The sequence below is a fragment of the Scyliorhinus torazame genome, chromosome 14 (genome assembly GCF_047496885.1).
Source record: "Scyliorhinus torazame isolate Kashiwa2021f chromosome 14, sScyTor2.1, whole genome shotgun sequence".
NCBI classification, from domain to species: Eukaryota; Metazoa; Chordata; class Chondrichthyes; order Carcharhiniformes; family Scyliorhinidae; genus Scyliorhinus; species Scyliorhinus torazame.
Window position 1 is genome coordinate 65,102,207 of NC_092720.1, and position 27,638 is coordinate 65,129,844.

Genomic DNA, 27,638 nt, shown 5'->3' on the forward strand with positions numbered 1-27,638 from the left:
GCATGGTAGCACAATGGTTAGCACTGTTACTTCACAGCACCAGGGACCTGGGTTCAATTCCTGGCTTGGGTCACTGTCTGTGTGGACTCTGCACATTCTCCCCGTGTCTGCGTGGGTTTCCTCCGGGTGCTCCGGTTTACTCCCACTCCCGAAGGATGTGCTCGTTAGGTGAAGTGGACATTCTGAATTCTCCCTCTGTAAACCCGAACAGGCGCCAGAGTGTGGCGACTAGGGGATTTTCACAATAACTTTGTTGCAGTGTTAATGTAAGCCTACTTGTGACAATAAAGATTATTATTATTAGATTTGTTCATGAGATGTGGGTGTCACTGGCTAGGCCAGCATTTATGCGCAGTCCTAATTGTCCTTGAGAAGGTGGTGGTGTATTACCTTCTTGAAACGTCCATGTGCTGTTGGGAAGGGAGTTCCAGGATTTTTACCCAGTGACAGTAAAGGAATGGCAATATGTTTCCAAGTCAGGATGGTTGGAGGAAACTTGCAGTTGGTGATGTTCCCATAATCGGCTACCCTTGTTCTTCTAGGTGGTAGAAGTTGTGGGTCTTAACATATAAGAAGCTCAAATCAAGAATGTGATTCTGTTTCCGAACACACTACTTGCCTGGTTGGATACAACTGTAACAAACTAATGAATCTCAGCGATATCCAGGCTAGAGTAATTCAGTTGGTATCCAAGTTATCAAACTCCATATTCACCCACTTCATTACCTTGTGTATTATGGCTGCAGTATAGTCGAATCAAGTGTTTGAATGTCTGCTTTGTTTTACTTGAAACGTCGGCTTCAACTGAAGCAATTAGAAAAATGTTTTCTTGGCCTCGCAACTAACAAAAGATTCTGGAAGTTTCAACAGCTTGAGGCAGGAAAGCTTTTTGCTTCATATACTTCTGTCATACAGCCATTTCAATGGAGTATAATATCAATATTGCGCATATGTGTCTTAATAATAGAGGTGGAACAGAAGCAGGAGGAAGAGAAAATCTTGGAAAGTTTACAGCACAGAAAGTGGCCACTTGTCCTATTGTGCCTACGCCAGCCGAAAAACGAGGCACCTGGCTTAATCCCACTTTCCAGCAATTGATCGATAGCCCTACAGGTTACAGTATTGAAATTCAGATCCAGGCACATGTTAAATGAGTTGAGGGTTTCTGCCTCTACTCCCCTTTCGGGCAATGATTACCAAATTGTCATAATCCTTTGGGTGAAAACCTTTTTCCTTTTCTCCCCTCTAATCCTTCTACCAATCATTTTAAATCCATGCCCTTTAGTCACTGATCTTTCTGCTAAAGTAAAAAGGCCCTTCCCATTCACTCTATCCATGCTCCACACAATTTTATACATCTCAACTAAATCTCCCTCCGGCTCCTCTGTTCCAAGGAAAACAACCTCAGGCTATCCAATCTTCCCTCATAGCTGCAATTTTCCAGTCCTGACAACATCCTCCCAAATCCCTTCTCTACTCTCTCTCAAATGTAATTACGTCATTTCTGTAATGAGATGACCAGAACCGCACATAGTACGCAAGTTGGCAGCCTAACGAATGTTTCATAAAGTTCCAGCATAGCCACTCTGCTCTTACATTCCTTGGCTAATAAATGAAAGGATCCCATAAACCTTAGCCATCTTATCAACCTGTCCTGCTGCCTGCAGGGATCTATGGACATCCAAGTTTTCACAATTCCTCTGCACCTTTCAGTATCCTTCCATTTATTGTGTAATCCTTTGCCTTGTTTGACCCACCCAAATGCATCACATCGCACTTCTCTGGGTTGAATACCATTTGCAAATGTTCTACCCATCTGACCAGTTCATTGCTATCTTCCTGCAGTCTGCAGCTATTCTCCTCTCTTTCAACTATATGGCCAATTTTTGTATTTGTCTGCAAACCTCTTGATCATTCCCCCTCCATTTACATCCAAATCATTGATGCATGCCACAAAAAACAGGGACCTAGTACTGAGCCCTGCAGAAGCCTATTGGAAACAGACTTCCAGTCGCAAAAACATCCATCAACAGTTGCACTTTATTTCCTGCCACCGAAACAATTTTATGTTGAGTTTTCTACATTCCCCTGGATCCCATGGGCTTTTTTTTTTAACCAGTCTTATGAGGCACACGGGGTACATTGCATCAGAGCCGAGAACTTCAAAAAAGGTCAGTTTATGAAAGCAACAGTTTAGTAAGGAGCAATGGAAGGAACTCTGTGCCTTGTTGCAAATTGATTTCTAAGCATTCTCACAAACACAATGAGCATATTTCTTCACATTAAACCTTATGACAGTGGTTTTCTTTTATGTAAATTATGGATATTTGCAGCAAATGCATTTGATACCATTGAGCCTACTCCTGGTACCAGTCAACTGTTCTAAAATCTATCCTGGTGCCACAACATGTTACCTGAGGTCCTCCAAAATCTGATTCTGAAGGTAACATGGCTGTATTTCCCCGCGAGCAGGGTTCACTTTGACTTTATCCATCATTTTAAGCTAGCTCTTCTGGCCTCACAAGGGTGATGAATTCAGGACTATCATACACTGGAAGAAACTGGAAGGAAAGGCCAGGGGAAATATGCAGCTGTTCTTGGTGAGGTTGTTAAATTTCCCATAATATAAAAATTCAAGGAACTGCCACAACAACATTCCTCAAAACATGTGCCTAGCTCTGGTGCCCGACCAAACACGCTCCCTATTTCTGTTATGTACTTCAGTCACTGGTTTGCCACTTGTTTTCATTTCAAATTGGGTACCATCAATGTAGCCCATTAGCCTGCTTGTCCTAGTGGTGCTATTGTTCATTTAAGGAAGAGTCAATTTTATACTCCCTCCACCAGGTATTATCTCACCTGTTTTCTTTGATTTGAGATCTCACTCTTGCCACATGCTGCCACCCTCGCCCTAGTATATCTGAGGGTTATAGGCTGTATTTGCATAGCCAACATGCCTCTGCAGATGTAAACTAACAAATTATACCAGCCAAAGTGTTCGGTAGGGCCCCTTAACTACACTTAAGGCGGCACGGTAACACAGTGGTTAGCACTGTTGCTACACAGTGCCAGGACCCAGGTTCGATTCCCATTTGGGTCACTGTCTGTGCGGAATCTGCACGTTCTCCATGTCTGCGTGAGTTTCCTCCGGGTGCTCCGATTTCCTCCCACAAGTCCGGGAAGATGTGCTGTTAGATAATTTGGACATTCTGAATTCTCCCTCAGTGTACCCGAATAGGTGCCGAAATGTGGCGACTAGGGGCTTTTCACAGTAATTTCATTACAGTGTTAATGTAAGCCTTCTTGTGACAATAACGATTATTAATTTACTCTTTCTCAGCACTGCTTTTAGGGGGCTGAAGAAGTCTCGCCAATGAGTTGTAAATAGACCATGGTTTGCTATATTTTAAAGACACAGGTTTTAATCATTTTAATTGTACTTCTAACATGAATGAAATAAAATCGCTTATTGTCACAAGTTGGCTTCAAATGCTCATATATGCAAGTGATCATATACAAACTTTGTCTGAAAATATGGTACCGATACTTTTCTGTATGGATGTCCAGCTCTGAGTGCTTCCCTTTTCCTTTCCAGGATTCAGTCAAGGATTCCGTCGTTCAATTGGTGGACTTGCCACTATATTGGGTCCCATGTGGGCAGGAGGATTAACTAATAATCTTTACATAATGTTAGGAGTCATGATGGGTTTACTGACACTTCTGACTGTAAGTAAACTTGAAATTAATGAACCTCGAGAATAAGAATTACTTTGCAATTTCTAGTACTTGTAATTTGTGGTGTATAATTTGGAAATTCAGCTGTCAATCTGACATTCTGCAGGTTCCTTAGATTGACCTTTTCATCAGCCTTGATCGTTTATAAAATAATGATTGACAGGGAAGGACCGTCTCTGGTTCATCCAGCCTACCTCCCCCAACTCCAATGCCTTCCTTTTGCATCACAATACACAGACTCAGTGTCTCACCTCAAATCCATTCTATTGTCTTGCAATGTGACTGAGGTATCAGAGCTAAACTCAGTTCTTCCCCCATTATTATTTTCTGTGCGTAATGGATAGCAGCTGGGAGCTTGAAGCCTTGGCTGATGATTTTGTAACAACCTCCTCTGGCCCGTGATCATGAGTACAATTTTAGAATGCCTACTGCACACTCCATATGAAATAATAGAACTTGGGACATTTCTGGTCCAAAGTAGATCAACTTCTTGCCTAACCATTAGAAAATCAGGTTTATGGATTACTATCCATAATAGCATATACTAATTGACAAAATCACACGGGTCCTTTTAAAATTATTAGAGGGTAAATAAACAATTTTCTTTATACCTGTCCTTGTATCAGCTTTTCTGTTTTTAGTGAAGAATGAAGGGTGGATAAACAAACTCATTAACCCTCAGGAGCTTGTATTAAAATTAGGAGACCTGTAACGGACTCATCAAACAACAGCATGATATAGTTATGCTCATCAAAATCATGCTTTCCATTCAACATCCCAGACTCCTTCACCAACAATTGCTGAGTATACCTTGTTCCAGCGGTAAGACAGACCCACCAAACTGGTGGCACATTTGGGAGGACGTGATCCCGAAAGATCTGAATGACTCAAGATTGCAAAGTCTCGTAGCATCAGGTCAAACAAGGGCAAGGAAACCTACACCTCCATTCTGTGCCCCTCACACCCCAGGATAGCCTGGAACTTAATTGAATCTTCCTTAAACAGAATCCCAACAAGCCCTCATCCGCCACCACACTTCTTTTTATTTTGTTACCTTGCTGAATTTGATCTCGCATTGAACAAACTGCTCCTTTTGGCTCTGCTGCCATGGGAACATATTTGGGCCTTCGCTCGATCTAAAAGTGTATTTTTTAAGCAATGCCTACCTTTTTGTGAGGTATGTGTCACAGTCTTTATTCCAGTCCTTCTCAGATGCCCTCCACCATCATTATTTCTGGCACATCAATGATTGTATCGATGCTGTTTCCTGCTCTCGCCCTGAACTGAAACATTTCATTAAATGTGCTTCCAGTCCCCACCCTTCCCTTGTCTTCACGTGTTCCATTTCTGACTCTTTCTTCCATGAATTCTGTTTCTAGCTCTGGGGATGGGCTATCAATTGATACCTACTGGAGCCAACAAACCTCCAAAGCTACCTTGACCGCACTTCTTCCACTCTGCCTCCTATAAGGCTTCGATTCCATTTTCTCAGCGTCTCCATTTCTGTTGCATCTCATCTGACGATGCAACTTCCATACCAGTGTTTCCGATTTGTCTTCATTTTTTCGCAACCAGGATTTTTCTCCACTTTCATATTTAACGGTATTCTTGACTATTGTCTGTTTCCAAATCTTGTCTCACCACTTTCCTTTCTTCCCAGATGTACAGGTTCCCCCTGTGCTCACCTTCCACATTCAATTAATCATCCTTCGTCACTTCTAGTGTCATGCCATCACCAAACACATCTTCCCTTCCCTCCCCTTTGAGTATTCTGAAGGGATAGTTCTCTCTACAACAACATTGTTTACTCCTAAATCGAGCTCAATACCTCCAACCTTTTCTCTGGCAGCTTCCTGCAAGTGTAGGAGATGCAACACCTCTCCTATTTACCTCCTTCCTTCCCACCTTCCAAGACTGCGACCTCTCCTTCCAGGTGAAATAACAATTTAATTTTGCTTTCAATTTAATACATCGTAGACACTATACATAACAGGGATCTCATTTACCTTTTACAGAATGTCTGTTCAGTCCGCGAGCAAGAACTCTGAGCTTCTGGTCACTTTTTTGCCCACTGTGGCTCTGACTCCTCTGCCTTGAGTCTCATACTTTGTTTCAATAAATCCCAATGTGCTCTCAATGATCAGCATCTTATCTTTTAAATAGGCACTTACAGCATGCTGGATTCAATATTGTGCTCAACAATTTCAGACCACCGCTTCTGCCCTAATTTGTTCTGCTATTTATACCTCGTCTAGACCCATTTTATTATTTTATTCTACTTGTCCCATTTTGCTTTGCACTATCTTTCATTTTAATAATTCCTGCCTTTCACCGTAACACACACCTTCCTTTTTTTTCTTTTTCCCTCCTCCCATCCCTTTCTCCTGCCTGTACTTGCTTAAAACCTATCCCATCCCTAGATCTTTATAGTTCTGGTGAATGGCCGTCGACATAAAATGATGGCCCAAAACCGTCCGATATAGGAGTGGCCTCTGACTAACTTGCATCACGATGCGTCTTGGGGAACCCTGAGGAAGTCTCAGTGTTTGCACATTATACTTATGTTGGAAGTTTGAACTTCTATTTGCCAGTTTTACCCTGCCCAGATTGTTCTGTGACTCCAACAAAAGTGGGATCAGATAGCTAAAACCATGGAGACTTGGGTTGTTGGTGCTAGACTTATGCTGGTTTGAATATGGATTTATGTAGAGTTTCTCAATGGTATAAAACCAAAGTAACTTAACATAAATCAGCTGGCATGTCAAAGCACTGCAGACCCACAGTAATGTTCACCCCCAACTACCCCTTCCTAGTAATGCAACCCCCTCCACCTGACAATATTCATCCCCCTCCAGGCAATGTTCAGGTGTTTAACCCCTTCACCACTGCCCTCGCTAGATAGTTTCAACCCCTTCCACACCATTCTCCTGACTCACCGTCTGGAATCCCTAGCTCTTGTTCAGTTGACGTTAGAAGAGTCGGCATTGTTAGCAAGGGGGAGTTGTGCATTTTCATGAGGTGAGGGAGGGGGGTTAAACATTGTCAAGCATTTGAATCATACAGAAGGAAATTTGAGTGGCTTGAAGCAACACTGAATCCCAGTTTTGCATGGAGCGGATTGATCACATCAGGCAAGCTGTCCAGTTTAGAGAAAAGTTCGGTGAGGTCTGATCAAAGCGTGATGTTGCATCCAGAACTGCATAATAGCACACTGAAATGTTTGCGTGATAAGTAACAGCTTGTCCAGGAAGGATTGTACATAATTATTCACGACTCATTCAATATCCCAGCAAAAGTTGTGGGATTTGGGCTCAGCATCCCGCAAACCAACGGTGGTTTCATATCCAGGACTGACTGTGAAAGTGTAGTGCCCAACATTCCTGAGGGAACACAACTGGACAATGCCGTCACCACCATGTTATCAGTGAAGGGATTGTTTGCAGGATCTCTTCCACTTTGTTGTCATTGTCCATTAGCAAATCCTCCACACCATGTGAGGGTGGGGGTGGGGGGGGGGGGGGGGGGGGGGGGAATGGACACTGAGGGGGATGGTTGAGAATTTTTGTGAGGTTGGGAATGGGGAGGGTGAAAGTTTGAGCATTGGCAGAGCATGCTGGGGTGGTCAGCACTGTCAGTGGGTTGAGGCTAAGCAGTTTGAGGTTGACAGGCCTATTTAAAAATAACACCAGTTAATGAACTGATGTCTGACCTTGAGAGGTAAATCTTCAGTTATTGATGGAAAAAAAGAGCTTGGCTGCAGTGGAATTACTCTAGACTATTTGCCTCTGGACTCCATTTGTCCTCTGCTGGAACCATCATAGGAAGGTGCAAAGACTGCAGTCCAAAATGTTAAGTGGGCAGTAGGGTGGCGCAGTAGCACTGCTGCCTCAGAGCTCCAGGTCCCCGAGTCCAGTTACAGCCTTGGGTCACTGCCTGTGTGCGCTTTCTCCCCGTGTCTGCGTGGGTTTCCTCCGGGTGCTCCAGTTTCCCCTCTCAGTCCAAAGATGTGCAGGTTAGGTGGATTGGCCATGATAAATGGCCCCATAGTGTCCAAAAGGTTAGGTGGGGTTATGGGGATGTGGTGGAGGCGCGGGCGTAAGTGGGGTGCTCTTCCCAAGGGCCAATGCAGACTCGATGGGACGAATGGTCTTCTGCTCTGTAAATTCTATGATTATATCACAGTCGGCATCCAACGCATCCTCTCCGACACTAACTTTGTTTATCCACCAATGCTTTCTGATTTCCTAAGCTCAGCATTTTCCAGTTTTATTTTTTTCCGGTTTTATTTACGGGAATGGACATCTCTTGAATGCCACTTATGCCTTCCCTTAGCTGGCGAATCAGTATGCACTTTGGTTGGAGATCTTCATGTCCGTCACCAAGAGTAGCTCGGTAGCACCACTTACTAAGGTGATTGAGTCCTGAAAAACATAGCTATCAGATTGGACCTGCAGAGAATGGTGAACAAACCAACACAAGAGAAAAACATTGTTTTCCTTGCCCTCCCCAATCTACCTGTCACAGATGCAACTATCAATGGTAATGTTGGAAGGAGTTCTTAATCCTTATAGAAGTAAAGAGCCTTCTTTGCACTGAGAACACCCTCCGTTGTTTTTTATGGCACCGTGACCTTGCTAAATAGCATAGATCCAAAACAGAACCCACAACTCAACCCTGCAGCACTGTGAACAATTAGCAGTAGACTTGTATTCCACCACAATCTGTAAACTCATGAACTGACATAACCTTCATTCATCTATTACCATCAAGTCAGTGATCAATCTTGCTTCAACTAGGGAGTGTGGAAGTGCATGCCAGGAGCAGTACCAGGTGTACCTAAAAAGGAGGCTCAAATCTAAATGAAACAGCAGCACAGTACTCCCTGTATGCTAAAGTTCAGAAGTAGCATGCTATGGAAGGCGATAAGCAATCCCACATATCACATCAAGGCTCTTGTAGTTCCACCACATCCAGTTGGGAATAGTGGTAGACAATTAAATACATGGGAAGTGGCGTCTCTGTGAAGATCCTCGTCCTTAATAATGTGAGAGCTCAGCACATCAGTGCAAATGACAAGGCTGAAGTATTTTCAGCTGTCTTTAACCAGAATGCCGGGTGGATAATCTATCTCGGCCTTCTCCTGAGATCGCCATCATCACAAATGTTAGTCTTCAGCCAATGTGATAGCAAGAATCAGCTGAATATACTGGATACAGCAAAGACCCAACACAAGCCGGTGGTGGTGCTGATGACTAGTGTTGCAGAACTATAGTACTTCTTGCCAACCTGTTCCAGTACAACACTAGCATCCAGCTGACATTGGAAAATTACCCAGATATGTCCTGTCTATAAAAGGGACAAATCGATTCTTGCCAATTACCGCCCCGTCAGTTTACTCACAATCATCAGTTAAGTGATGGAGAATGTTGTCAGTGCTGCTATCCGGATGATTTACTCATCAATAACCTGATCATAAATGCTCAGTTTAAGTGCTGTCAGGACCACTTAACATCAGACCGCTTTACAGCCTCGTTTCATATGCAGAAAAAGAACTGAATTCCAGAGGTGGGGTGACTTTTTTTGCAGCAAGGAAGCATTTGACAGTGTGAATGAAATGAAAATGAAAATCGCTTATTGTCACAAGTAGGCTTCAAATGAAGTTACTGTGAAAAGCCCCGAGTCACCACATTCCAGCGCCTGTTCGGGGAGGCTGGTATGGGAATTGAACCGTGCAGCTGGCCTGACTTGGTCTGCTTTCAAAGCCAGCAATTTAGCCCTGTGCTAAACAGCCCCAGTGGTATCAAGGAGCCCTATTACCATTGAAGCCAATGAGAATCCGGAAGAACGCTCTCCACAGATTGGAGTCATATCCAACACAAAGGAAGATGTTTGTGATTATAAGTCATTTCAGTCCCAGAACATCACTGCAGGACTTCCTAATGGGCAATGTCCTTGGCCCAACAATACTCAGCTCCTTCATTGATGACTTTCCTTCCAACATAAAGTAATATATGGGACTGTTCATTGAGATTGCAGTGTTTAGCACCATTCACAACTTCTCAGATAATGAAGTGGTCCATATCTGCGTGCATGAGGATCTGGACAAAATTCAGGCTTTGTCCAGTGATTTCTGTTTTTGTCTCAGATTCTAGGAGCCGCAGTAATTTGCTTTTATTTTATAATACATTGGACCTCGACCATTGCTGCTTGCTGATTGACTACAAGCCTCGGGCCTGATGAATCATATCCTGTAGAGTTGCATAATGATTGATAGCAATTTACGATATGCCTCCCCATATCAGAAAACTATCCGCCATCATCGCATGCTCGTAAAATTGTAGTGTTGAGGAATTGCACCAAGAATAGTCTTCACATAGAATGGTGGTCACCATTGGCCAGAAACCTAACTGGACAAACCTGCAAGAGCAGGTCAGCGGCTGGGTATTTTGTGGTAAATGACTCTAGTACCGACTCCTCAAAACATTACTGCCACCTAAAGGATACAATTCAATGCAGCAACACCACCATTCAGGAAGTGGAATCCCATCCAGGACAAAAAAGTTGGTTGGATTGACCCCATCTATTACCTTAAATGTTCACATTTTCCACCACTGGTGCTCCGTGGCTCCACTATGTACCATCTACAAAATACACTGCAATACCTCACCTAGTTCTTCTTCATAGTACCTTCTCAATCATGACTTCGACCATCTAGAAAATCTAGGGCAGCAAGCCCTAGTTCCCAAGTTCTCTTCCCAGTCACATACCATCTTGTATTGGATATATGTATTGTCATTTCTTTAATGTCACTGCTTCAAAATCCTGGAAGTCTCTATCTAACAGCACTGTGAGCATACCTTCATATAAACTGTGGCAGGACAATAAGGCATCTCCCCTCCACCTTCTCAAGGCTAATACACGCTGGTCTTGTCAGCAACTCTCACAACATGGGAATGATTTTTTTAAATTGCTGAATTTACCTGCACCGTTAATCCTAATAATCTTTTTGCATCTGGTGCCCTTGAGGTTTAAATAATAATGAACTCTAAATTCACCTGACCATATTTTCTGCTTTAGATAATGATGATATTATCATACAGCTACTTGGTTGAACCTCCCCCAACCCAGCATTCAACAGTGAACAGAAGAAGTATGGATGATGATTGCTGAACATGGACGTGAAATCCAGCAGAAAAATACAAGGTAGAGTGACAGAAGAAATGATTGTCTATGCATAGAAGTTAAAATTAACCCTGTTTCAAAGCTAACTTGAGAAGATAGGAATGTATAGGATCAATACCACTGTTCTTTACAAGTCTTGAGTTCAAAAGCAGAGCCTATAGTTCATTCCCTATGGCCACGCTGTGGTGGCAGGATTTTCTAGTGTCGCCGAGTCTGTGTACTTTGCGTGGCTCACCCTTCTGCTACAGCTAGGGACTCTGCCACAACGGGTTGACTTTAGCGGGGGCCAAAAGATCCCGCCGACAAGGGTGGGGCTGTAAAATTCTACCCTATGTCTCTTGGCTGTTTTTCTTTCTGGCCAAATGCTTATTTATTTCCAGTGTATCCCTAATCATCGTTTTGGGTGGGGTTACTGGGTTATGGGAATAGGGTGGCAGTGTTGGCCTTGGGTAGGGTGCTGTTTCCAGGAGCCGGTGCAGACTCGATGGGCCGAATGGCCTCCTTCTGCACTGTAAATTCTATGAATCCTAACAAATCTTTCCTGCTCCTCATCAGCGACTTCAGTGTGAATTACAGTGCATAGTTATAACTTGGGTCTGCCAAATGGATGTGTCCATTAGCTGCAATATAAATGTATCTTTGAATGTGAGACCAGTGCATTATCGAACGGAATCAATTGCGATGCGATTACTGATCATTCTCTGTGGAAGTATTTAGTCAATGTGGGCCTGCTACTAAGTGTCATGCCTAGTAGAAGGATGCCATATTCATAACTACACATAGGCTGAGGAATATGGAAGCTTGAGGAATCATGATTTATTGATTAAAATGAATACTGATTCACATTTAAGTGGTAGTAGATGATCATTGCTTATTCAACATAGATTATCAAACTTCCGGTGTTACAAATGGGTTAATTATGGGTGGGGCCTAACCCATGAATGGGCACACCAAGATGATATCTGTAGCATTCATAACTATCATTGCTTGAAGCTTACTCAAAACACTTGAGTCACTCAGGTTTGAAATTCAATAAAAGAAAACTGGTGAAACAAGTTGTGCACAGTTTTAAAAAAAGATGAAAAACCAGCATCTGTTTCCGATTGTACATCAATGACCTTTTAGTTTAAGCCAATCTGTGTACAATGGCTGTTGACCATGTGACCAAAACTGGTATCTGATACTGAGATCCTGTATTATCCCAAGACCCAGAAGAGACGTGGTCAGACTGAAAAGAACATCAACAAGGCGACAGCTGCAGAGAAGGGCTGTGCCATCTATGTCTTTTTTAAAACCATCAGGAGTCAGCCAGTCTGAGAACTAGATGCTGGAACTAACTTGCGAGATTGGCTGTCACTGGTTAGACCAGCATTTATTTTCCATCCATAATTGCCCTTGAGCAAGTGGTGGTGAGCTGCCTTCTTGAATTACTGTAGCCTCTGTGGTGTAGGTACACCTACATTTCTGTTAGGGAGGGAGTTCCAGGATTCTGACCCAGCGACAGTGAAGAATGGCGATTATATTTCCAAGTCAGGATGATGAGTTACTTCGAGGGGAACCTCCATTTCGTGGTGTACTAATGTGTCTGCTGCCTTTATACCTTATAATGGTTGTGATGCTGTTGAAGGAGCCTTGGTGAGTTTTTTAGTGTATTTCATAGATGGTACACATTGCTGCCACTATTGTAGGTGGGAGAGACTGAGGGTTTGTGGAAGGGTGCCAATCAAGCGGGCTGCTTTGTCCTGGATGGTGTCAAGCTTCTTAAGCATTGCTGGAGCTGCACTTATCCAGGCAAGTGGAGAGTATTCCATTACATGCCTGACTTGTGCCTTGTAGGTGATGGCAGGCTTTGGGAGTCAGGAGGCGAGTTACTCATTGCAGGGTTCTGAACCTTTGGCCTGCTCTGGTGACCACAGTATTTATATAGTTGTCTGGATGAGTTTCTGATCAACAATAACCCCAGGATGTTGATAGTGGGGATTCAGCAATGGTAATGCCATTGAATGTCAAGTGGCGATTATTAGATCCTCTCTTGTTGCCAGTGGTTATTGCCTGGCACTTGTGTGCCGTGAATGTTACTTCCTACTTTTCAGCCCAAGCCTGGATATTGTCCAGGTCTTGCTGCATTTTAACATGCACTGTTTCAGTATCTGAGGCATCTCAAATGGTGCTGAACATTGTGCAGTCATCTGCGAACACCCCCACCTCTGACCTTATGATGGAAAGGTCATCGAGAAGCAACTGAAGACATTTGGGCCTAGGACACTATCCTGAGCAACTCCTGCAGTGATGTCCTACAGCTGAGGTGATTGAGCTCCAAACCTGACAACCATCATGCTAGGCAAGAGTCTACCCAGTGGAGAGTTTCCCACTGATTTCCATTAGCTTCAGTTTTGCAAGAGCTCCTTGATGCCATATTTTGTCTAATGCTGCCTTGATGTCAAGGGCAGTCACTCTCCTCTCATCTCTGGTGTTCATCTCTTTTGTCCATGTTTGAACCAAGGCTGTACTGAGGTCAGGTGCTGAGTGACCCTGGCGGAACCCAAACTGAGCATCAATGAGCAGGTTATTGCATAGTAAGTGCCGCTGAGCAGCACTTTTGATGTTCCCTTCCATCACTTTGCTGATGATCCAAGTGTAGACTGATGGCCAAATTGGATTTGTCCTGCTTTTTGTGTACAGGATATATTGGCAATTTTCCAAAATACCAGGTAGGTGCCAGTATTGTAGCTGCACTGGAACAACACGGCAAGTTCTGGAGCACAAATCTTCAGCACCATTGCCAGAGCACCATCAGGGCCCATAGCCAATGCCTTTAACTATTATTTGGTGGTAACGTGGGTGTGGGAGGGGATGGTACTTGGTAATCAGCAGAAAGATTCCTTGAACTGATGCCGGAAGAGATTATGGGTTCTGGAATCAATTTAAGAACTCCCAAGGCAACTCCCTCCATACTGTACAATAATGAGCCGCCACCTCCTGCACAGTCTGTCCTGCCATTGGGACAGGACAATCATAGGAATGGTGATGGTGGTGTCTGAGAAGTTGGGTGGGATTTACCCACCACCCTGCCGCGTGTTTTTCAGTGGCGGCCCGCCAGTGGGATCTACCGGTCCTGCCGGTGTCAATAGGATTTCCCGTTGACTGCATCTCTCGTCGCCTGGAAACCCGTGGGTCGACGTGGGAGTGAAATGCCCCATTGATGTGAAGAGCTGATAAATCTCGCCCATTATCTGTAAGGTATGATTCTGAGAGTATGACTTTGTCAGGCTGTTGCTTGACCAGTCTGAGAGACAGCTCTCCCAATTTTTCCACAAGCTCCCAGATGTTAGAATCATAGAATCATAGAAGTTTACAGCATGGAAACAGGCCCTTCGGCCCAACCAGTCCATGCCGCCCAGTTTTTACCATTAAGCTAGTCCCAGTTGCCCGCACTTGGCCCATAACCCTCTATACCCATCTTACTCATGTAACTATCTAAATGCTTTTTAAAAGACACAATTGTACCTGCCTCTACCACTACCTCTGGCAGCACATTCCAGGCACTCACTACCCTCTGAGTGAAGAAATTGCCCCTCTGGGCCCTTCTGAATCTCTCCCCTCTCACCTTAAACCTATGCCCTCTAGTTTTAGACTCCCCTACCTTTGGGAAAAGATGTTGACTATCTACCTTATCTATGCCCCTCATTATTTTATAGACCTCTATAAGATCACCCCTAAGCCTCCTACGCTCCAGGGAAAAAAGTCCCAGTCTATCCAGCCTCTCCTTATAACTCGAACCATCAAGTCCCGGTAACATCCTAGTAAATCTTTTCTGCACTCTTTCTAGTTTAATAATATCCTTTCTATAATAGGGTGACCAGAACTGCACACAGTATTCCAAGTGTGGCCGTACCAATGTCTTGTACAACTTCAACAAGACGTCCCAACTCCTGTATTCAATGTTCTGACCAATGAAACCAAGCATGCCGAATGCCTTCTTCACCACCCTGTCCACCTGCGACTCCACCTTCAAGGAGCTATGAACCTGTACTCTTAGATCTCTTTGTTCTATAACTCTCCCCAACGCCATACCATTAACTGAGTAGGTCCTGGCCTGATTCGATCTGCCAAAATGCATCACCTCACATTTATCTAAATTAAACTCCATCTGCCATTCGTCGGCCCACTGGCCTAATTGATCAAGATCCCGTTGCAATCCTAGATAACCTTCTTCACTATCCACTGTGCCACCAATCTTGGTGTCATCTGCAAACTTACTAACCATGCCTCCTAAATTCTCATCCAAATCATTAATATATATCACAAATAACAGTGGACCCAGCACCAATCCCTGAGGCACACCACTGGTCACAGGCCTCCAGTTTGAAAAACAACCCTCCACAACCACCCTCTGTCTTCTGACGTCCAGCCAATTTTGAATCCAATTGGTAACCTCACCCTGGATCCCGTGAGCTTTAACCTTCTGCAACAACCTACCATGCGGTACCTTGTCAAAGGCTTTGCTAAAGTCCATGTAGACAACGTCTACTGCACTGCCCTCATCTACCTTCTTGGTCACCCCCTCAAAAAACTCAATCAAATTTGTGAGACATGATTTTCCACGCACAAAGCCATGCTGACTGCCCCAAATCAGTCCTTGCCTCTCTAAATGCTTGTAGATCCTGTCTCTCAGAATACCTTCTAGCAACTTACCTACTACAGACGTTAGGCTCACCGGTCTGTAGTTCCCAGGCTTTTCCCTGCTGCCCTTCTTAAACAAGGGCACAACATTCGCCACTCTCCAATCTTCAGGCACCTCACCTGTGGCTGCCGATGATTCAAATATCTCGGTTAGGGGACCCGCAATTTCCTCCCTAGCCTCCCTCAACATCCTGGGATACATTTCATCAGGTCCCGGGGATTTATCTACCTTGATGTGCTTTAAGACTTCCAGCACCTCCTCCTCTGTAATATGCACACTTCTCAAGACATCACTATTTATTTCCCTTAGTTTCCTAACATCGATGCCTTTCTCCACCGTGAATACCGATGAGAAATATTCATTCAGGATCTCACCCAACTCATGTGGCTCTGCACATAGATGTCCTTGTTGATCCTTAAGAGGCCCTACTCTGTCCCTAGTTACTCTTTTTCCCTTTATGTATCTGTAGAAGCTCTTTGGATTCTCCTTTGCATTATTTGCCAAAGCAATTTCATGTCCCCTTTTTGCCCTCCTGATTTCCCTCTTAACTCTATTTCGACAATCTCTATACTCTTCAAGGGATCCACTTGATCCCAGTTGTTTATGTACGTCATATGCCTCCTTCTTCTTTTTGACCAGAGTCTCAATATCTCGAGTCATCCAGGGTTCCCTACTTCTACCAGCCTTGCCCTTCACTCTAAAGGGAATGTGCTTACCCTGAACCCTGGTTAACACATTTTTAAAAGCTTCCCATTTACCAGCCGTCCCTTTGCCTGCCAACAGTCTCCCCCAATCTACCTCTGAAAGTTCCTGTCTGATACCATCAAAATTGGCCTTGCCCCAATTAAGAATTTTAACTCTTGGGCCAGACCTATCATTCTCCATAGCTATCTTAAAACTAATGGAGTTATGGTCACTTGTCCCAAAGTGATCCCTCACTAACATTTCTGTCACTTGCCCTTCCTTATTTCCCAAGACGAGGTCAAGTTTTGCCCCCTCTCTAGTCGGTCCATCCACATACTGAATGAGAAATTCCTCCTGAATACACTCAACAAATTTCCCTCCATCCAAGCCCCTAATGCTATGGCTGTCCCAGTCAATGTTGGGAAAGTTAAAGTCCCCTACTATTTCCACCCTATTATTCTTGCAGCTATCTGTAATCTCCTTACATATTTGCTCCTCAATTTCCCGCTGACTATTTGGGGGCCTGTAATACAGTCCTATCAAGGTGATCTCTCCCTTCTTATTTTTCAGTTCCACCCATATAGACTCAGTGGGCGAACCCTCGGATATATCCCCTCTAAGTACTGCCGTGATGTTCTCCCTAATCAAAAACGCCACTCCCCCTCCTCTCTTACCTCCTGTTCTATCCTTTCTATAGCATCTGCACCCCGGAACATTGAGCTGCCAGTCCTGCCCCTCCCTTAGCCATGTTTCAGTCATAGCTATAATATTCCAGTCCCATGTGCCCATCCATGCCCTGAGTTCATCCGCTTTGCCCGTCAGGCCCCTTGCATTGAAATAAATGCAGTTTAATGTAGACTTTATGTTAGTAAGGAGGACTTAGCAGGGTCAACAGGGCTGGGTTTGCCATTGTCGTTTCTGGTGCCTAGGTGAATGCTGGGTGATCCGTCCAATTTCATACCTTTTTATTCACTTTGTAGCAGTTGGCTTGCTAGGCCATTTCAGAGGGCATTTAAGAGTCAACCACATTGCTGCAGATCTGAAGTCACATGTAGACCAGAGCAGGTGGGGTGTCAGATTTCCTTCCCTAAAGGACATTAGTGAACCAGATGGGTTTTTATGACAATCGACCAATGGACAAGTTAAAAAATCTGCATTAATCCTGTGTAATTTGTCAGGCCACTTCTGGAACATTGCATGTTTTTTTTTGTTATCAGACATACATTTATCCATTGGAAATTAATCAGTGGAGCAACAGTTAAAACACACTTATCAGGGCAGACTGAACCAATTGAACTTGTTTTCATTGGACAGCAAAAAAATAAGGCATGATGTTTATTGGAAGAGTTTCATTCCAACAAAAGTGAAATAAGCATGATTTAACTAAATATTTAATTTTTAATCATAGAATTTACAGTGCAGAAGGAGGCCAATCGGCCCATCGGGTCCGCACCGGCTCTCTGAAAGAGCATCCTACCCAACCGCACACCTCCACCTTATCCCCGTAACCCAGTAACCCCACCCAACACTAAGGGCAATTTTGGACACTAAGGGCAATTTAGCATGGCCAACCCACCTAACCTGCACATCTTTGGACTGTGGGAGGAAACCGGAGCACCCGGAGGAAACCCACGCACACACTGGGAGAACGTGCAGACTCCGCACAGACAGTGAGCCAAGCGGGAATCGAACTTGGGACCCTGGAGCTGTGAAGCAATTGTGCTAACCACCATGCTACCGTGCTGCCCACTACCTGTAACAATATATTAACCGTTGATTGTGTAAGAAATACCGTCTGAAATTCAAAACTTGTTGAGCTAGCTATCGTTTAATTCTACCACTTAAAAACGTAAGCACTAATATTTAAACCATTACACGTGTAATTAACTTTATTCTGTTCACAAAACAGTACTGTACTTACAAAATTACCTCGTGTATTATAATCCGTGTAAATTGAGTATATGTGATAAAACTATTAACTATCTAAAGATGATTAAAGAAGATCTCTATCTCATCCAATATTAATCACAATTAATTCTTGTTATTCGCCTGGAGGCTCAAAAGCTTGAATCTTGGTGTTCTTGGCAAAGGTAATTTGCACGACTGTTGCAATCGATTCCACATCTGAACAAAATTCATAGCTCAAAATGAAAACGTTTAAACTAAAACAATAAATGACAACTTAGAAATTTACTGGGATATTTCAAGGAATTTTGTAGGAAACCAACCTGGTTAAGGAAGCTGGGGTTACTTTATTTGGAAAAGAGGTTTCCAATTCAACAATTTTTTAAAATAGTTATGAAAGTAATTGATAAACTTAATACCGGCAATTGTTCACTAATAAAGGGTTCAAATGCCAGGAAAGAATATTTTTAAGAAAGAAAAATAGAAAACTGTGAATATGAAGGTAAACCAAGTGGAATTTTCACAAAAGGATGATAGACTTGTGAAACAAGGGAAGACCAATAGAAGGAAAATATAAAGAAGTGGAGACTGGGGAGATTGAAGGGGCATAGTAAAAAGGTAGGTAAATGTGTTTATCTGTAAGAAGGATTGGGTTTCATTGGACAATAACTCTTCTGTATTCCTTATGTTATTTTGGTCCATCATCTTCTGCATAAATGGGGCTAAGTTCCACACATCAACTATTTAAAAAAAATTAGTTTCCTAGGAGAATAATAAAGTAATTTTCCACAGGACTTAGTGGCAAATACATTTGCAGGAGTCTTTCCAAACAGGAATAGAGTGTTGGCTCAGATGAGAAAATCAGAGTGAAGTTCACAGGCTGCACAGCCAGCTTTTCTCGCCATATTGAACTGCACTCTGTGCAATTTCAATGGGGAGGTGAGACTCACAGTCAGCTGGAGGGGCCTGGAAATCCCGAGATCACGCTCCGTTTTTAAAAGCGCCCCGATCTCTGATTTTGAATTAAACGCAACCCACCCTATGGACATCAAGTCCCCTCCCAAATGCTAAAGAGCAATCCCTGCCCCCCAGCCGCGAGAACAGCGTCAAGGCTGCGCATATATTCATTTATGCAAATCAGGCTCACTCTCTTCCTGGGTGTGAACCTGATTATGGCACCAGTGGGGGACAGAGAAGATTTCATTCTGAGATCTCGCCAGTGCAAATCCAATTTTCGACCTCACGCGAAATTTAGCAGCCATTACGGGATTTATGCCCATGGTCAGTGAGACCATTAGATCGTGGCCATTATCTTTCAGATTGAGAAATGTTTTACTTATTACTGCAACTCTTCAAAATCACAGAATTATTATAGTGCAGGAGGCCATTTGACCCATCATGGCTCACTGGCTCTCCAAATGAGCATTATGCCTTTGTGCTATTCCCTTGCACTTTTCTCCATACCCCTGCATATTGTTCCTATTCAAGTAATTATCTGATGCCCTTTTGGAAACCTTTATTGAACTAGTCTGTATGAGATAAAATTTTTGCATCAATTGTTTCCTGAACTTTGTATTTATCCTCGTGAAATCTTATCCCCACTATCTGAATGCAGTTTGCATTGACATCATTGGACATGTTCCCTACTGTGCTGCTCCTACCTGACTGTTATTGGGAACACTTTCAGGTGCTGCATATTGTACAGAGGAATTCTAGCAAGAATAGCAGTTTCTGCCTAAAGTATGCAATGGCTGGAATTCTCTCCATTAGAAGCAGAAAGGGGAACATGGACAGGGAGAAGGGGAAGCTGGAACTGGTGTTTTGAGGTGGGAGTGGAAACATGGGGCTGGATTGTCCGTTCCTGACACCGATGCAGGACTTGTGGAGTTCCACGACAGCCAAACTGGCGCTGCACCTGGACCAATTCAGTGACTGTTGAGGGGTTAACACTGGCGCCACGTGGAACACAAAAATCGATTCCAATGAGCAATGGCACCGGATTCGTCAGATTCGCGATTGACAATCCGAAGGCTGATGAGCTGCATCCACATATACAGACTACGCTTCCCGTGCGCACACCATTCCAGCCAACAAGATGGCAGCAAGGAGAGCGTCCCCGAGATTCATCGATGCGAGCTGGAGCCCCTCCTGAACGCGGTGGAGAAGAGGCGGTTGATCCTGTACCCTGGCCCAGGAAGGAGGCTGCCAGCTACCGCCATTTGCATACCTAGGTGCTGGTGACAGAGGCGGTGAGCGCCACCAGCAACACCGCCCGGACCGACCAGCAGTGCTGGAAGAAACTCCACTCAGCAGCCCTCAATCCGGCATTGCCCATGCGCTGGCCGACATGGCACAGACCACAGACAGAGACGGAGATGGCCCAGTTCCGGAGGGAGATGGCGCAGTCACTCTGATGTGTCAGAGATCCAGAAGGTGAAGGCACAAACAATGGGTGATGTGGCGCAGTCCCAGACGGCAATGGTGCACTCCCTGTGCTTCATGGCCGCGAGCACGCAGACCTGGTGGAGACCTGAGCGAGCCACCAGGACTGGCAGCGACAAGTGGCGGGGGAGAGCCTCCGGGGATAGCTCCACTCACATCCCCATCCATGGAGTTTCCCGGGAACCAACGGGCACTCCGAGGAGGAGGAGGTGATGGGGCCCGTGCAGGTAGCTCCCGCAGGGGACGTGCCAGAGCACAACAGCACCTACCCCCACCCCTCCTGTCCCTGAAGGTGGTGGGCAGTGGGCAGAACAGGGCAGCACCACACCATCTGGGACACACGAGCAGCAGCCGGGCCCATCCAGTCCCGGTCCCCCCAGAAAACGCCCCAGGGATGTGAGTGGAGCTATCCCCTGAGGCTCTTCCCCCTGCCACCTGACGCCCGCCAATGGGGACCCAAGTCGCAGGGTGGGATTCACAGCACCCCTGATGTACCGTCTGTGGACCCACTTAGACGTAGAGTTATGGCCCGTAGGCCAGGAAGTTAGACACCAGTTAAGTTGGAACGGGTGCAGTACCACAGTTTAGTTATAGGGGCTAGGACACGACTAGCCCCTATGTTGTCACATTGAACTTCTGTTCACAATGTTACAACCTGCTCTGTCAGATGGGTGTGAGGGGTGGGCTGGCCTGACAGGGGTGTGGGGGGAGAATGGGCGGATATGGTGGGTGGCCTGGGCTCCCCCCAACCATCCCTACCACCGCAAACCCAGAAATCCGATGGCACCTTGTGATGGAATGGCCAGCTCGCATGCAGGGATCACCCAGGTGGACGGTGGAAAGTGCTACCAAGGGCAGGAGTTATACGTTGTTAAATGATGTGGCGCACCAGAGCTCATCGCAGAGTGGGTTGTCATCCTCCTCCATCCCATGGACCAGACCCTCTGTTACTGCCAACCCATGGTCCGTAGTGTGGCAGGTATGTTTAACGGAGGGGGTTGCAGGTGAGGCGTGTGTCCCCGCCACGATGACGTGTCGTCAGCTACAACCGCAGTGGATAACCGCTGTCGCCCAAGAGCCAACACCCGAGCCGCAGTGGGGCGTTTCGAACATGTCACGAACCGTCGTGTTTGCCAGGATGAAGGCGTCGTGCACACTGCCCGGGTATCGGACGCAGCTGTGTATGATGCGCAGCTCATAGTCACATATCAGCTGCACGTTCATCGAGTGGAACCCCTTTTTGTTTGTATAGAGTGGCCTGTTACCTGCAGGTGCTACTGAGGGACATGCATCCCGTCGATCACCCCCTAGACCCGGAGCATGTCGGCGATGGCAGCGAACCTTGCTCCCTGGGCATCCTGGGCTTGGGCTTGGTCCACATTGAAATGGATAAATTGTGCCGACTGTGCATGCAGGGCCTCCATGATGGCACGTATGCACCAAGGTCTGTGAGAGCCCGGACAGGTCCCCATTCGGCAACTGGAAGGACAGTGGGGCAGCACGGTAGCACAGTGGTTAGCACCGTTGCTTCACAGCTCCAGGGTCCCAGGTTCGATTCCCGGCTTGGGTCACTGTCTGTGCGGAGTCTGCACATTCTCCCAGTGTGTGCGTGGGTTTCCTCCGGGTGCTCCGGTTTCCTCCCACAGTCCAAAGATGTGCAGGTTAGGTGGATTGGCCATGATAAATTTCCCTTAGTGTCCAAAAAAAGGATAGGTGGTGTTACGGGGATAGGATGGAGGTGTGCGTACAGGGTGGAGGTATGGGCTTCGGTAAGGTGCTCTTTTCAAAGGCCGGCGCAGACTTGATAGGCCGAATGGCCTCCTTCTGCATTGCAGATTCTATGACCCTGTGGCTTAAAAATTCAGGGCAACGTCACCTTGATGGCCACCAGAAGCGGGTGTCATCCCCTATGGGGCCAGACGTGCATGATCTGACAGATATGTCGCACTGTCCTCCTGCTCAGCTGGCGTCTTCAACGGCATGCCCGTTCTGACATGTCCTCAAATGATAAGTGCTGCCGGTACACATGAGGCCTCATGCAGTGCTTCCTTTGTACTTCCTCCTCGCCGACTTGTTGGGCAGCTGGCTCACCATCCAGGGCGGCTACGTCCTGTTTCTCTTGAACATGCTCCACAGCTTCCTCCTCCTCGAGCAGCTCCAGGTCGTACAACCGCAGGGCTGCAGTGACTGGCAGGAAGGCCATCATTGCTAGTTGAATTTCAATATCCATTGTCTGCATGGGGTGAAAGGCTGACATGTTAGCACGGGGCTAGGTCCAACGGGCTACATGGTGCCCCCGGATGGCACTGCGGACTCTGGCCCCCTCATATTCTCTTTTCCCCCCCCCCCCTCATATTCTCTTTTCCCCCCCCCGCATTCCCGCAACCCTGGCCCTATCGGTATCCAACACTGTGGGGCCCTGGCACTTGCCTTGATGCCAGAAGTACCATCAGCTGGCACTGTCCTTGCCAGGCAGTGGCCGCTGCCCAACAACCCCCGTAGGGGCTACAGTGGACAGTGCCCTTGAGTGGGCCTCCTGATGCCCCGGCGGCGGGTGTCAGACGGGGTGGGAGGAGTATGGCGGAGGGTGGGGTGCGGGGTTCGGGGGCACCCATACAGTCGGTGTCACTCATACAGTCGGTGTCACTCTGCAGAACCAGTGGCCAAGGTGGGTGGTCAATGGGATGCGTAGCAAGATGGCTGCCTTGCACGCTGTGGCAATGGCAGTCCATGCCTGGACACCGCCCCGTTCCATTGGGCGTCACTCTGGCCACTTGGCCCATTCCCCTGTCACCCCCCTGGCCCTGCCAGGGCCCCCCACCCCGGCCAGTGTCCGGCTCGGCAGCCCTCAGTCCTGTCTCTCTCTCCTCCCTCCTCTCCCTCCCTCATCAGCCAGGACGCCGGTTTCATGATTTATCTTAGCATAAGTGAACCGCGCAGTCATGAACTCGGCCCATCGGAGGCGAAGAATCGCGGAGGCCCCAGAGAATAAGTAATGATATGCAAATAGTGTTTACTGTACGTGCATTTCGGAACGCATTGACGCCACTGTTGAGGTGACAGAGAATTGCAATTTGGTGTCAAATCGGCACCTGTCATGATTCCGGTGTCTGAACTGATTCTCCGCACAATCGCGTTTCCCGATTCCAGCGACAGTCAACGGAGAATCCTGCCCATGAAGTTGGGCGAGAGTGATTGTCAAGGTAATTTTTAGGGAAGTAACAGATTTTGATCTGTTAAACTTTGATTTCCTGTTAATTCTGCCACCTGAATGTACTTGGAAAGCAGAAACATGCATCATTTTTAATGTAAGAATTTGGTTTTCCAGGATTGGATGACTGTGTTTGGCATTAATTGTATAGATTTTGTGCCATCAACATTTGGATTTCCTCTTGTACTTTTTAGGGTTTATCCTTAAAGGAATGAGGGTTTAAGTTACAAAGCCAAATATACGAGGTGACTACCACAATTTGCAAACACCCCATTTATAAGGCATCTGGCAACTGAAAAAACAAGGAAACCTATCCTCATCATCGCCTCCCATACACACATGCTCCCGTGGCATACCCAAAGCCTTGCCTGCAGGAGACTATCTGTAGCATTATGATTTCAATTTTTCAGTACAAATACTTGGGGTGGGATTTTCCATCCCGGGACACTCTGATCACGTTTTCCGTGGGTCGGAGAATCGTGCGTGGGGGGGAATGTAAATGAATGCACATGGGTCTTAATGACCCATTTGCCATCCATTTTGTGGGCCCGGCACCCTATGCTCTGGCCCTCTGAGTAATAGTATCCTGCGATTCAGATATAATAAGTCATTCAGACTTGTTTCTCCGTTTCATCATCAGAAACACGTAATTAAATTACTATTTTGTAACTTGCTCTTGATCATTCTTTGTTTCCCAGCCCTGTTCTATTTCCAATGCAGTGTTGATTCATCTTTGTAATGAAATTCCTTTTAAACTATTTATTTGCACAAAAATTGTACTTTTTTGTTTCTTTTCAGATCTCCAGTCAATGTTGCTGTTGTGAGACTTCAAGCATCATATGACATGCACACTTGTTACCATATTTAATGTGAACATTTCCATTCAGTTTATTTTTTTTGTACATGTTGGCGACTGTAAAAATTAAATGACTTTTACTGTAATAAAGAAATCAGGTAAACAATAGAACGATTATATAAAATGAACAAATGAATGAAGTGTATTCCTGTTTGCTCCATACAAATATTATTTAATGTACACATACTGAAAAATATATTTTAAATTGCACACCATATCATGTGAATGTTTGCTAATAGATCAGTGTTAAATTAGTTTTAAGACAAAAGCACATTTTCTGCATTGTCAGACTTGGATATATACATCAATAATTAATGTTATAAAACTTAACATAAACATGATTGTGATGAATGTTGTCACAATGTGAAATAATATACATTAAATGTATGTTTTGTATTGAAGTCTGGCATTGCTGTGTTAAAGCCAGTAATAAATTAAGTAATTTCTGTCTGTTTGCATTTTTTTTAAAGAAAACTAACCATTAAAATCTAGCTAGTAACAGCTTGAAATATTGTGAGAAGCATCATAATTTTAACTTTGCCTATTAGAAACTTAGTAGGAAGTCTTTCAACACTAGGTTCAAGTCAACAGGTTTGTTTCGAATCACTAGCTTTCGGAGCACAGCGCCTTCCTCAGGTGAGCTGTGCTCCGAAAGCTAGTGATTCGAAACAAACCTGTTGGACTTTAACCTGGTGTTGTAAGACTTCTTACTGTGGTCACCCCAGTCCAATGCTGACATCTCCACATCATATTGGAAACTTGGCTGAGATGAGGGAGAGTTAGTATGGTGTATCTCCTCCTTTACTCCCTGATCAGGGCAATACCACATTTTTATTTGTAGGTGGGCAGGACACCCACTACCCCATGCCAATGAGGATTTCTTTCAATGTGCTCATTGGGCCCCGATGCCTTATTCGAGGCCTGGTATACAACTTCAGCCTGAGTAGGGGAGCAGTGTTGTTTTCTTCCCATCTCGGGCAATATCTGCCAAGATCTAAACTGAGAGCTGGAAAGGACCCAGAAAGTTATTTTCCCCCTACATCCTGGAATAGCAAGATTGCTGTTCTGGATCTCTACATGCAAACCTTTGACCGCCCTGGTTCCAGGTTTCCTGCTTCCTCAGTTGGAATTCTTGCCCAGAGTCTTGTCTGAATGTGATGGACTGTAATCATGGGCTCGATTTTCTGTTTGGGGTGAAGTCCCTAACTTGGGAGATCAAAAGTGGGTCCGAACCCCGCAGTAATAATTTTGCAAGATTGACAATAACTGTCCAGTGATGAACGGCAAGTGGGCTCCTGAGACTGGAGGGCTGATGAGAGACCATCCAGTGGTGAAACATTGGCAACCTCACTAGGTAAAATGGGAGAAGCTGTTTTTTAAATAGGGAGAGAGAGCACCTCAAGATGGAGGAGACCTCTGAAGACCAGGTCATAAGATTTCATTTTTAAAAGAAGTCAGCAGTTGACTGGCTGTGATTTTGGCGAGGGAACACTTCCTTAAGATTTCTGGAGGCCATAGCTGTGGCCTGATCACCATGATGGGTGCATGGGGTTTCCTAAGGGGATGTTACTCTCAGGATACTGCCTGTTTTGGCTACAGTGTGGGGCCTGCTTGCCAATTGGAAGGTTTTACTTGGTGCAGGAAAGGGGCCTTAATAGGGTCCCCACCAGTCTTGTGTCCTGCACCAAAGGGTCTCTCAAACCCCACCCCATGAGTCTCTGGCAGCTACTTGCTATCACCCAAATTCCCACTTCCAACTGCCAGACGGGCAGTGATTCTTGCTGGGATTGAGCAGGAAATGAATCCTGGGAGATAAAACCTCACTGGCCTTGTCATTTGAATTTGTTGCTGACCCTGGTTTCCCTTGCATACTGATATGGCCAGAGTTAAAATTGAAGCGAATGTCCTTGTGTGAAGGAAATGCATGAATAAATAGGTAGAATTCATATCTATTTAAGATATCATACTTTAGAATTGAGAAAGTGGGCACACGTTCAAGTATTGCCATTTTTACACACAATTCTTAAAGCGTATACATGGGCAGCACTTGCTGATAGCTTTGATTTCAACAGGTGTTAAATAGACCTCGCCTGTGCCACACACAAAGTAACAACAGGCCTTTCCAGTTCTCTTTACACTATGCAAAGATAAGAAAAAGCTTTAAAGTCATTTTCAAAGAACAAAGAAAACTGCAGCACAGAAACGGGCCCTTCAGCCCTACAAGTCAACGACGACCATGCTGTCATCTAACCTAAAACCTTTTAGAATTATGGGGTCCGTATCCCTCTATTCTCAAACTATTCATATATTTGTCACAACATCCCTTAAACGTCACTATCATACCTGCTTCCACCACCACCTGAGGCAGCAAGTTCCAGCACCCACTGCTCTGTAAAAAAAAATTTTTTTAAAACTTCCCTCACATATGTCCTCTAAACTTTGCCCCTTGCACCTTAAGTCTATGTCGCCTAGTAATTGACTCTTCCACACTGGGTAAAAGCTTATGGCTATCCACTCTGTCCATGCCCCTCATAATTTTGTAGACTTCTATCAGGTCACCCCTCAACCTCCAACGTTCCTGTGAGAACAAACCAGTTTATCCAACTCTTCTGTACCCTTTCCAAAGCTTCCATATCCTTCGGATAGTGTTGCAACCAGAATTGAACACTATATTCCAAATGTGGCCTAACTAAGGTTCTATTCAATTTTTATACTCAATTGCCGATGAAGGCAAGCATGACGTATGCGTTCTTGACTTCCCTCTCCACCTGTGTTGCCACTTTCAGTGTCCTGTGGACCTGTAAAGGAATTTTGTTTTGGAAATCCTTTTATTGGAATTTTCAGTTTTTACAAAGTAATGGTTCAATCTACAGTGTACCTGGCATTTACATAGAAAGTTGTTTCTTATTTACAGAGATTTTTATACATGGATTCTGCCC

The 27,638-nt window shown here is 45.1% G+C and overlaps 1 protein-coding gene across 5 annotated transcripts in view; it reads left to right on the forward strand.

Moving 5' to 3' along the window:
- The window catches only part of mfsd8l1 (major facilitator superfamily domain containing 8-like 1), an 84,486-nt gene extending 59,337 nt beyond the window's left edge, over positions 1-25,149 (forward strand). For all 5 annotated transcript variants that reach the window (XM_072474315.1, XM_072474313.1, XM_072474314.1 and 2 more), the window contains 3 exons: positions 3,596-3,726; positions 10,813-10,938; positions 24,642-25,149. In XM_072474315.1, the coding sequence (XP_072330416.1) occupies positions 3,596-3,726; positions 10,813-10,905 (224 nt within the window). In that variant the 3' untranslated portion in view covers positions 10,906-10,938; positions 24,642-25,149. The remainder of the gene's footprint in view (positions 1-3,595; positions 3,727-10,812; positions 10,939-24,641) is intronic.
- The last annotated feature ends 2,489 nt before the right edge of the window (positions 25,150-27,638 follow it).